Here is a 12,183-nt window from a genome sequence, read left to right on the forward strand (position 1 = left end):
TTGTTGTTGTTTGTTTTTTTGCCGTCTGGACTACCTCTGATAACAAACAAGCCTGGGTCATCTCTTGAGTAAAATGTTTGTGCAGTTGAATCTAATAACCCTCTCAGACCTACAGGCGATGTCGACCTGGCCCGTGGGATGTAGGTGGATTGTAGGAGTCAACTAGTAGGGTCAACTAGTACTGTTGCACTCATCTCACCACGTTCACAAGACCATAGCGAGCCAGAGCCAGCCTGTCTCTTACTCTAAGTACAGCTCAGACAATGTTTGCTATTTCACACAAGCTGTGTCCAGATATTTGCTGTCTACGTGGGGGGGGCAACGTGTTGTGATCTTACTGATAGTGATGTACTTAGTTACGCGCAGTACTTGATCCATTTTCAACTATTGAAAAGTTGAATTGTAACTTGAGATTCATCTTTTTATGCCTTAACACCATTTTGTAGGTATGTTATTGATGTGTCCTCATACTTTTCATTAATACAACTCACAAACCTGTGACATATATTTTACGAGTCTTTACCTTGTGATTTGTGTTATTCTGCTTCTTTATCACTTCTTAATAAAATATCGCAACTTTAAACTTGTGGATTTTTTGAGAAAAAAAAAACAGATTTTTTTTTTTTTTCCAAATGGGTTTAAATAGTTTTAATGAATACATAATGAAACAATCCTTCAATAAAGGGGAAACAAATGATGGTGGGGGTGGGGGTTTACTCACGGATGGTAACACATCCAGTGTTAAAGCTTCACAACAACAGAATATTAACACTCCTCTCTCATCAAACATGGAAGTAGATATTGAAGTTAAGGAGAAAAAAAGCCTTCGCTGACATTTTAATAGACATAGTAATTAGACATATTAACAGCAATGACACAACATGATTTTAGGAAAAGTGCATCACACTGCATTTGTGCGCCACATGATAACAGTGCAAGATCATCTGTGATGCTTCCCATTGTGTCTCTTGATAAAACATGCACCTTAGCTTTTTTTCTTCATACTTTTGAAAACTGCAGTCATTTGACATGTGGTGTCGTTGTAAGAAAAACATCCACCAGTGCACCAGTTCTTCCAAACACTTGTTCCCTTGTTGTTTTCCTTCCTGAGTGGCATACTGCATCTTGATGGCGTTAGCTGACCCCCCTTTAATCAGCTAACAGGAGAGCTCTGTTAAGCATTGAGAGCTTTGGCTACATCTGTGAAGACCAGACGACTGGGTCTCTGTGTGGTCCCCTGGGAGGTTGTGAGAGTCTGCAGAGGTCAGATATGGGATAAAACTGTCAGACAGGCCGTGGCAATAACACGTTAGTACATCTTACCTGCATTTTTGTTCTGAATTTATGTCTACCAGCCTAGGGACCTCAGATGGAAATGAACCAACAGCAATAGCTGGTGCTATGCATTTTGTATATGGTCCCCGACACAAAAAAACCCCCAATCTTTTACATTTAAAATCAAACCTTTAATAGTTTTGATTATATGAATTTAATGAACTGCTCATGTAAAATATGTTGTTTACATGAGCAAACCCCATGCACAATCCCTTCTTGGCACCTAGACAGGTCATTTTATCTCTAGACGTTGCGTGCTGTGAGTGGCACGCAAACAGCAAGTCTTTTAACGTGTGCGTGTTTGGTTGCACCATCGGCACATGACACACAAACAGAGACGTGACGGAGGGAGGAAAAGGAGGGTGAATGGGGACAGTTGATAAAAAGGACACAACAGCTCGACTTTATGACTTTAGGTCTAAAATCAACCTGTTTCTCATCCTTTGAATGTTAATTAAATTGGCTGGTAAAATATTGATAATTATTGCTATCAAGTCAAAGCATTTATTGTGATAAATATTTCAGTTGTATTGTCCAGGTCTACCAACAGTGACATAATTCTGATAACCAAGTGATTATATGTCTGTTATACATTGTATGACATGTCATCATTTATATTATGATAGATTACTGAAACCTGAGGTAATATATGTTAGTACTGTACCAGAGGCCACATATATAAACTGATGCTCACTCATTGTGTGTTTTAGATATCGAGGTACAACAAATGTATCTTTGCTCAAGGTCCTCTCGTTTGGTGTTTCTGTAGCTTGTCAAACACATAGTACGGTGTATTTTAAAGATAAGTAGAGGTTGCTGGTGCAGTTGTTAAGTGCACTTTGAAGCTGTGGAAAGTTTGTGTCTGGTGTCGGTGACAGCACGCGCACATGCTGTGACACTTACACCTCTTAACGACAAACACATGACGACTCTGTAACACCAACAAAACTGCACTTATTAATTCTTATACCCCATCAAGTCCATCTGGAGGTGCAATGGTGCACACATAATACTGCAGTTCATTTTCCTTAAAACAGTACATTTAGGATTTCAAATGCATTGGGAACTTTTATGCTTGTATTATTTATACATTTGGCCTCTGAAACATATGAAGTGATGATTTCACAGCGAGGGAGTACAAAGATGCAGGTGAGGACAAGACTGAGTGTGGTGGGGTGCCCCCCCCCCCCCTGAACAATATATAAATATTAAATATGATAACTGATATTTTTGGCTGATTGGATACTAAATCTGTAACAAACATCTAACATACTATTTTTTTTTTTACTCATGATGGTATAAGGGTGGCGTGGAAAAAAGTCGAAAAAGAGGTTGAGAAAGATGATTCAAAAGACACACGGGCGATACTTTACCATGTTTTCTTTTTACCATGATGCCAGTGTCAAAACTTAAAAGACATAAAAGAAAATAAAAAGTAAATTATGGAACACTGACAGCGAAGATGACCTCTGCCAAAGAAACACCTGGTTTATTTGAAAGTAAAACACTTCCCTCTGGCTCACCTTGGCATTTGCGCCTGTTAGGCTGCCTTCCCGGCCGTGATCCAGTAGTTCCTGTTCCAGCAGGTCGTCTTGTTCTTCAGCCGGGTCAAAGTTGTACATAGGCATGAGTTGGTGCCTCAGCTTCTCCAACCTACAAGATAAGACATAAGAAGTGAAGAAAATGACTGTGAAGAGCCTAAATACATGTAAAAAAAATAAAGTCAGCAGTGAAGCAAAACAGAATTCCTAAATAAACTTACCGCTTCCGCTTCCGAATGTACAGCATCTAGGATGGAGAAAGAAAGACAGGTTATTCTGTGTTATAAATTAAAAGAATGTTCCTTTCCAAAATGTTAGAGGGGAAGTCATATCTGAAATGACAAAATTTTAATACAATAGAGTACAGGCAATACGACGGCTGGCTGTGTTTTCCAGCACATCTGGAGATGTTTAATTTCAAATGATTGACATGCGATTTAATATTGAAACAATTCCTTACTAAAGCCACTGCTAAGCCAATAACAGTGATGATGCCAAAGGGTACGAGCACCATTCCCATTCCTGAGCCTTCAATCACTGCCTCGGGAAACGTAGTGGCATTGAAGCTGGTCTCATTAGTTGTTATAGTCACAGTCATTAATGTTGTCCTGGCGGTGATATTGTCTCTCGTGCTCGATGACAGGAAGGGGATGGTGGTGGTTGTGGTGGTGGTGGAGGTGGTGGTGGTTGTGGCAGTTGTAGAGAGAAAACTTGCAGTTGTCTCTGCTGTAGGCACAGCCATGGTCAGGTGTTACGGTTCAGGATGTATGTAGAATCTCTTGACGCTCAGTCGCTAGTGTGTCTCATGCTTGATGCCGGTGTCTTCCTGCCGGTCTGGGGTCTGCTGAGGGATTGATGATGTTTGTGCCATGTGATCTAGAGAGTGAAATTTAAAGCTAAAACAGAAAGAGACAACATTACCTGATTAATAAAGGACTGTTTTGCTGGTTATAGCTAGAACTGGACTGATTCTGGATTTGTTGGAGTTGATGTTAATATTTCAGCATTGATAAATATACGTCCAAGAGTCAAGAGCGAAAAAAAACCTACTTATTATGCAAAATAACTAAATTTAGAATATTATCATCATCATATATATGTTTGATAGCCTGAACAGCAGTTTAGCATGGTAAGAGAGCAGACGATTTCAACAACACATAATCTACTGTATGTATAAATGCGTAAATGAATAAAGGAAATTCAGACAGCATATTTGTCTTCCGTGTCAAACTCAGTGCTATCTACCCAAAAAAGATCTGACCCAAAAATTGAATGGGCTCTTCCCTGGCCCACGCTGCATCTCTTCACCAAGTTTGGTAACATTTGACCGCATAGTTTTTGCATTATCCTGCAAACAGAAATCAGGCATCATTTATTTGTTGTATAAAATTTGGATCTGAAAAGTTTTCCATTTGTGGCTTAATACTGCTGGATTTGCAAAAGGTTCCAATTTTGATCTTGTGTTTCATAGGACAAAACACACTGGAGGAAGTATGACTAAAAAGTGAGTGGGTTGTATAACTACTGCAAAAGTACTTGCATGTCATTTTTCTTCATTAAAAAAAAAAAAATCAAAAAAATTTCTTTTGGTTGCACACCCTCAATTTCACCATTACTGGTTGTGCAGGATGTGGGCAGGAAAGGCGCAGGAGGAAAGTGGCACAACAAACTTGATCAAATACATAGGAATTCAAACCACTCCAACTGTAATGTGCACTGTGAGGAAATGTGTCTTCAACATCAAAATCAAACTGACGCCCACTCTCACTCTCACAGACCCCCCCCCCCCCCACACACACACACACACACACACACACGCACACACTAGGGCTATAAATACCCACTGCATCCAATTCTTAGTACCTCCAATCCAAGTTCACTACACATTCCGGTAACCAAAGCACCGTTTATCCTGAGGATTTACATAAAGTAGGGGTTCTAAAACATGAATGTAATGTTAATGACTCTTCTACTTGCTTCCAGGTTATAAGAAGCAGGGCAGAAGAGAAAACCCACATATGACACATTCCTCTCTCCTTAGTGCATTTTGTCTTGTGCTTTTAATGATGAACATGTGCAGAAAACCAAACGCTACATTTAGTCATTCTGTTGAGTTAACCACCTCAGCTCTGCAAAAGGGTCGAGCTTGCAACATTCTCCATTCTCATCTTTGCTTGATTAATTGTTATGGTCTTATTACTGCGTTACTCATACATGTTATTTTTAGTTAAGATGAGCTGTATCTCAGCTGTCCTGTGCAAACAGCTGAGCTACTAATCCTGCCAACGTGACTAGGTCCTCCTGCATGAGTCTTCTCAGATTAGAGGTGCATACGTACCTTAATATATAACAGGAGCATGAGTTCAGAGGTGAGCTGCAGCAGGCCGGGGCGAGCTAGAGAGGGGAAGATTTCATTGGAAGAGGCAACATTTCCTCCAATGTCTGCCCCTCCTCCTCCTCCTCCTCCTCTGCTTCTCCCTTTAGCAATGCAGGTACTGCACGGTCTGTTTACACTGGAAAAACAGCCATTTTCTCTGATGATGGACTACACACAGTAAAGTAACCCTACCCCAGCAGCCTCCAAGTGATCCTCCTCACGTTCTCCGGTTGCCTCTCAGGATCTACTCCCCTCGTCTTGCCCTTTCTTGTATTTCACACAACAGAGGCTGCTCTAGGGATGCTGAAAACAGGCAGCAGTACAGCAGGCTCCCTCCCCCTACACCGGCCGATTGGTCTGATGGTTTCAAGATGATAGATGCAGTTGGTTCCCTCAGCTGCCTGTCTGGCTTTGCAGGGATGAGAATGGGATTTAATGGTTCTGCACACCAGATGCTGTCAGGCTCATGTGAATGACTGCATCCGGGTGGCAGGACTGAGGAAATTAACCCTGTAATGGCTATCCTCTCAGCTTCACCATTTGTGTTTCTTACACTCATCAAATAAAAAAACAAAACAAAACATAAAATCAACAAATGTATCACTTAGGGTTTGTACTTTAATATGAAGGATTTATTTTTTAATGTATTTGCTAGACACAGATACTGTATTTGTTAAAAACCATAAATGACAATGTTCCCAATCACTGTTAGCTGCAGAGGCAGAAGCTCCAAGGATTTGGTGTGATATCATTTCCTGTTGATGTTTCTTCAGCTCATTTTGAACAAGTCACCGGTCATCATGGCCACAAATTCTGAAAAAGTTAAAAAATCAAACTTCAGTTTTAATGTTACATTTTCTAATCAGACTCAGTGCATTTTTTAATGTAACATTCATTCAAAATTCTAACTGAAATATAATCCTTGGTGGTGATGGCACATATTGCGTATGAAAAGAAAAAATATGGAAAATGATTTTACAATTGGATTTTTAACTCCGAGTGTATTTATTCTCAAAAATAAATGTTTACAAATGAAATGAAATTTGTATTAACACGATGGATTTATCTTTGAGCGGTAATTCATTTAAAATGAACATATACCTGAAAAAATACACCAAAGTAAATTTGTGCAGTTTTATGTTCATCCAAGATCAACGCTGCCTATTTTCAGTCGTTTAAGAGTGACATTAGCCTTTATCTAGAGCATGACCTTCATAATCGATGGTTCCATCTCTGTCTTTATCAGCCTCCTTCATCATTTGCTCCGCCTCCATCTCATTAAGTGGCTCCCCTGCATTCATTAGTACATATCTGAAAAAGGATAACAGTTAAAATGTTAATATATTTTAATTGTGTTATTAAATTGATGTACATTTTATAATGAGGCGGTGAAATTCAGTGTCAGAAAACGCAGCAGTTGATAAACACTTAATCAGTTCCATTCTATTCACAAAAATTTTGTATGTGTTTCTAAACCGAAATGTTATTCTTTTTTATAGTTTGTTGTGCAATTTTCCTATACACACAAAAGGTAGAACTTATTTCCATGCAAAAAGAATAAATAATTTTCATTTCAAATTAATTACTGAATTCTTACTTCAGTGTGTTCCAGTCAATGTATCCTTTGGCATCTTTATCAAATACTTTGAAAGCAGCTCTGAGTTCAGCATCCTGGTTCTTGGTTCTTTCGTGGTACAGTGCCATTAGACCCAGAAAGCTGTCACAGTTAAATACACCTTTACCTGAAATGTCACAAAAATGACAATATCAATAAAAACAACATTACCTTGGTTTGCAAAACATAATAAAGAGAGGTGTACAAATTATGACTTGATGTACATGAATGCATGAGTGATTTCCAATGTAGTCCTGTTTCACAACTGGAACCCATAATAGAAAACAGCAACAACAACAACAAAAGAGCAGTAACCCTTTTACACAAAGATTTATTTGGTTTATCATTTCCTTCATTATATTTTCAGTCTTATTTTCTTTAATTCAGTTGCTAAGGAACATAGAGAGAAGATGACAAACAGTCACAACAGGAAACAGAAAGGGCAGTAACTAAATGACACAAATAGCTGGAGTCTAATGTTTAAAGGAACTAAATTTATTTTGAAAAACTTAGATTTAAAAGATTTCTTCTTAAACCTAGAAATGTGATTCTTTGGCTGGCTCATAATAAAGTTTCTGCTGATTAAGCTTGATTAGTATAAAATGATCACAAATCCACTCAAAGCAATGACAAGATGGGGTTTTTAGTAAAATTTGAATTTTTGAAATGAATTTGAAGAATGATGAATGAACACAGAATCTTTCTTCGAACCAACTGTAATATATATATATATACATACATATATATGTGTATGTGTGTGTATGTATGTGTGTGTATATACATATATATGTATATATACATATATACACACATATACACACACACACACACACACACACACACACATATATATATATATGCTTTGAGGCCACAGTGCTTACCACTGTACTACCGTGCCGCCTATATAAATACAATTGACAAATAATTAATACAGAGTGAAACACTGCCACCAAGCGGTTTGCATGAACACCTGCAGCAAACATCGAAGAAATACTGCAGTATTAAAAACGAGTCGGTCATATTGACATCTAGAAGATAATATTCTTCAAGTTACTCGTAGGTTTTGTTCATGAATTCTAATCTGAATCATTAATCTGACACAATTTGCAATTCGAATCCAGATTCTGTAGACAGGAAAGGTTACTTCCAAATCAGATTAATTTACCTACTCGTCAGCTTCACCGAGCAGTCAGCAGAGCGCCGGCTTGAACTGATGTGCATAGCCTGGTCTGTTTCTGCTATCACTTGTACAGCTTTGACACTGGAAATGCCCTTGTTTTGGTACAAAAGGATTATTTTATGTTGGCCTTAACATATTTATTTCTTATTTGTTCACATTTAACAAAAATAATACTGTTTCCTTGAAGTTAAGAAAATAAACTTACTTGACAACCATGCAACAATTTTGTGAGCACACATTAAAAAGAATTAGACCTGCACTGGATTAAATTCAGTTTTACACAAACTGATTCCACTTACATGTTGTCACAGGTTTGTGTCAGACCATTTTATATGATTCAAAACTCAATCATTGGTTCAAAGGGTCTAAATCAAGGCAAAAAAGTATGAGTTTAGTTAAAAGTTTCCGATAGAATGTTGGTGTCTCTGGTGCGTGTATGTGATGTTATAGTCACCATCTTTGTCCACATCCTTGGCCATCTGGCCGAGCTCTCTCTTCGTGGGATTGATTCCCATTAAACTCATCAGCTTCTCCAGCTCCTTGGTCTTCACATCTCCATTTCCCTCTTCATCAAACATTTCAAAGACGCCTTTATACTCTGTGATCTGCTCTTGAGTTAATTTGCTGGTCTGGAAATTATATATATTTATATTTTTTAAAAAAAAGGTATTTGATACCAGAGATTAGCAGGAGTAGTGGGGAAGTAGTTTATATTGCGGTTTATAATGATAATTATCCAAAAGCTACTCACCATATTTTCTGGTAAAGCAGACAGGGCTGAGGAGAAGCTCTGTGCGCACTGAGGAGGAGAGGATGTCTTGGCCTCATCACTTGTAGTAGTTGTTCCCTAGAGTTCAGGGGAGCTATGGCTGAAGACCTTTTATGGCTCTTAGAGGATGGACTTACTGAATCCCCACTAGAGGTATTTGGATTATGATCTCAACCAAGAAACAGCATGCAACCTATTAGGAAATAACTACTTTTAATAAGATGCAATCAGTAAAAAAAAAAAAAAGAAAGAAAGAAAGAAAGAAAAAAGAATGAATAAATATTCTTGTCAATAAGAAAGCAGAAAATGGCAATAAAAATATGTTAACAATCAGATGTATTTTTTTCTGACCTCACACATCCCACTAGTGGGAAGCGCAATTAGCTTCCTACAAGCCATTAGCAGGTGTTTGTTCTGCCCCCAGTGACTCGTATGAAAGCACACGACCAAATAAGGAGGCGCTTAACTACAAGAGGTTATTTCCAACACTGCAATGGGAGCATCAAGAATTTCACGTTTGTTGGCTGAGGGGGAGCTTCCACATGCTTCCACTCAGCCTTGGAGTTTCGATTGAGTTATGGACTGAAATCCCCCCCCAAAAAACACACACACACACACACAAAAACATTGTTTTCATCCATTTTCTAGTTGGCAATTTATGACAATCATCATCATCATCTATGGCATTTGAAGTTTTTTTTTTAAGCCATTGTTTGATAGTGAACAAGCTATTAAACGATAAGTAGACTGAGTAAAGTTTTTTTTGTAGAAGAAATTATCGAAATATATTTTCATCTCACCATATAAGCGAATGACGTGGGTAGTAATTAAGACCCACCCCCTGACTTTACTCCCCTGCTGGTTAAAAAGCAAATCCCTTGTTCGCTGATCAGGGTGTCTTAACCATGACTTGTCAGCCAAATTGACATTAAGACCCTGTGACTGGTGCAACCATATTGTGACAGTGCAAAATAATCAATCTTAGTGTAGTAAACATAAATCCTGCAGTGATACTTGAGCATAATGAGGTATGATGCACCTGGGAGGGCCTGCTCTCGAGTCTGTGCTGGATCCAGTGAGTTTTTAAGACGTCAGTCGTTATTAGCTGCAGCTAAATATATGTCGCTGGCTCTTTCTGCTCTCTGGAATCACAAAGAAGTAACGCAGGAGGGGAAAACCATGTGAGGTAATGACATTTAGGAGTACTTGATAAGCAAAATACACCTTTTGGGTGAAGTATCACCAAAATTGGTGCTGCAGCATCCTAGTGTGATGGTGTAAAATGTCCTCAAAGTAACAGCGGAAATTGTCATCAGTGATGATGAGGGAGTACGACCTTTATCATCATGCCCAGTCATCATCATCACCAGTATCCTCATGCCAGGTGACATCCTGCTGTTGTCCTGACAACCTCTTACACTCTGGGGGACTGACTGGGCTGGACTGAGAAGATGGTGTCAGCACTGAAACTCTGGTGCAGTAATGAATGTGGGTTTTTTGTTTTTTTTTTTCAACAGCTGCATCGAGGAGCGCCCGGGGGTGGGGGTTTGCTCCCAAGTCTGCGCTTGATCCAGTGATGAAAGAGAGAGACCAGAAGTGGTGTTGACCCAAGGTTGACTCACTTTCCACACCAAATTGTCGTTGGGACCAACATGCTATCTTTCCCATCTTCTGTTGCCTTTGAGGACTTGATTTGTTCATCTGTGTGCAACAGGCAGCTTGAAAGGCCTTCTTGAGTTTGTGAATGGGATCCTGCACATTCGCGGGTTCCTCTGTTGATTTTTGGGTTGGGGAACTCGAGTTTTTGACTTCCTTAGCTGTGGTCTTGGCATCCACCATAATTTTTTTTAAAATGGCATCCTCCAATTCCGATGGAAGACCCTCGGGTCAACCCTTAAGTGAATGGAGTGATTCTGACAGCGGCAGGATTCTCTCCAGAGGAGGTCTCAGGAGTGATTACTCCCTCTGTTCAGTAGTTGTGCTTGGTCATCAGAGAGAGTGCTGGATGAGGTGTGACAATCTGTTGTGGGTTAGTGAAGCTGCGTCTCCATGGCAGGCTGACAAACCAATTTATTTGATATCATCACATCACTGGCATCTTACAGAAACTCCAAATCAATGTCAAAATCAGCGTGGTCATTAGTTGATCCAGTTAAACTGAGCTGAGGCTCGGCCAACCCTGAGTCCCCACTGCTTGCTGTAACTGCAGGGCACAGAGGAATTGTGGGTGAACCCATGATGGCAGTCATTTGAGTTTTGCTGCACTGTTTGCTTTCTGGCTCGTCCTGTCATTTGAGTTAATGTTTTTTTTGGGGGGGGGGGCACTTTTTTTTTTCTTTTCAGTAATGAAGTTGTTGGTCTGTGTGTCAAAAGCCCTGTGGAAATACAGTCTTGGAGGAAGTTTGTTTGGACACAGCTGATTGTGAGAAATTATATATATATATATATATAGAGAGAGAGAGAGAGAGAGAGAGAGAGAGAGAGACAGACAGACAGAGACAGAGACAGACAGACAGACAACCATTCACACTTACAGCCACGCCACTGCACCCCCATGCCACCTCACTTAAACCAATTCAATTATAAATAATCAAACTGGTTTTCTTGCTTGGGCAGCACGGTGGTGCAGTGGTTAGCACTGTCGCCTCATAGCAAGAAGGTTCCGGGTTTGAGTCCCAGCTCAAAGCTGATGACCTGTCCAGGGTGAACCCGCCTCTCACCCGTAGCCGCTGGGATAGTCTCCAGACCCCCCACGACCCTTAACAGGATAAGCAGAAGAAAATGGATGGATGGATGGACATATGTATATATATATTTTTGTTTCATGATCAATATAGTGTACAGTACAAGCAAAACATGAGAAATGCTTTGATTAGTTATTACAGTGTGTCCCACAAAACTGTGACATTGTACATTTTCAATATTTTGAAGGTGTTGCAGCGGTCAACAGTATTTAATTTGTTATTTAATTGATAAGGGTTCATTCATTTTGTTTTTTGTTTGTTTGGAAAAACTCATGATTTAGAACTTACAACACTTTCCAGCTCCCAAAAAATCAATTGTTTAGATCTGGGCTCATATGTATTGTATTTTAAATTCAATCATATTTGATTAATACATTTTAAGGGTCTAATTTAGTTTATATAAACTAAAGAGTGAAACACTAACACACCTAACACCCTCTTGACTAATATTAAAATGAGGAATTTCCTCAGTAAAATTTGCATTTTTACAAAATGTCATGAAAATGCTATTCCCCATGCAACTTTTATGGTTGCTGCTGACATCATGATTACCATTACAAAAACTAAGTTGGGGTCTGTGTTGGGACTCAGCCTTACGTTGAGTTAAAGAGACCGAGAATCC

General features: G+C 39.2%; 2 protein-coding genes across 5 annotated transcripts; both read right to left on the reverse strand.

Moving 5' to 3' along the window:
- Positions 1-606: 606 nt before the first annotated feature.
- Positions 607-5,619, reverse strand: c3h3orf18 (chromosome 3 C3orf18 homolog). Of its 4 annotated transcripts, none has more exons than XM_086199350.1 (6): positions 5,215-5,619; positions 3,337-3,772; positions 3,098-3,123; positions 2,859-2,988; positions 2,709-2,743; positions 607-1,255 (listed from the first exon to the last, which is right to left on the reverse strand). In XM_086199350.1, exons 2-5 carry the CDS (start codon positions 3,616-3,618, stop codon positions 2,738-2,740), a joined length of 444 nt encoding a protein of 147 aa, XP_086055476.1. In that variant the 5' UTR covers positions 3,619-3,772; positions 5,215-5,619; the 3' UTR covers positions 607-1,255; positions 2,709-2,737. The 4 variants fall into 4 exon arrangements, with proteins under 4 accessions (XP_086055476.1, XP_086055474.1, XP_086055473.1 ...); XM_086199348.1 differs by lacking the exon at positions 2,709-2,743 and having other exon boundaries at positions 609-1,255; positions 5,215-5,270; positions 5,446-5,604; XM_086199347.1 differs by lacking the exon at positions 2,709-2,743 and having other exon boundaries at positions 609-1,255; positions 5,215-5,608.
- A 250-nt stretch (positions 5,620-5,869) lies between these two features.
- On the reverse strand, positions 5,870-9,390 carry LOC147268095 (calglandulin-like). The gene is made up of 5 exons (XM_086199355.1): positions 8,800-9,390; positions 8,503-8,677; positions 6,851-6,995; positions 6,464-6,564; positions 5,870-6,066 (listed from the first exon to the last, which is right to left on the reverse strand). The coding sequence occupies exons 1-5, from the start codon at positions 8,800-8,802 to the stop codon at positions 6,023-6,025; spliced, it is 468 nt and encodes a 155-aa protein (XP_086055481.1). The 5' UTR covers positions 8,803-9,390; the 3' UTR covers positions 5,870-6,022.
- Positions 9,391-12,183: the final 2,793 nt, after the last annotated feature.

Source organism: Aulostomus chinensis, chromosome 3, assembly GCF_037954235.1.
Source record: "Aulostomus chinensis isolate RoL2024-O1b breed Wild chromosome 3, RoL_Achi_v1.0, whole genome shotgun sequence".
Taxonomy (NCBI): domain Eukaryota; kingdom Metazoa; phylum Chordata; class Actinopteri; order Syngnathiformes; family Aulostomidae; genus Aulostomus; species Aulostomus chinensis.

Coding starts and splice junctions, on each gene's coding strand:
- c3h3orf18 (XM_086199347.1), bottom strand. CDS start 3,618: ATGGCTGTGCCTACAGCAGAGACAACTGCAAGTTTTCTCTCTACAACT. Junction 2,989..3,097: donor TACATTCGGAAGCGGAAGCG/GTAAGTTTATTT, acceptor CTTATCTTGTAG/GTTGGAGAAGCTGAGGCACC. Junction 1,256..2,858: donor TAACAGGCGCAAATGCCAAG/GTGAGCCAGAGG, acceptor TGACCTCTGCAG/ACTCTCACAACCTCCCAGGG.
- LOC147268095 (XM_086199355.1), bottom strand. Junction 6,996..8,502: donor CAAGGATGTGGACAAAGATG/GTGACTATAACA, acceptor GTGACATTTCAG/GTAAAGGTGTATTTAACTGT. Junction 6,067..6,463: donor TGGAACCATCGATTATGAAG/GTCATGCTCTAG, acceptor TAACTTTTTCAG/AATTTGTGGCCATGATGACC.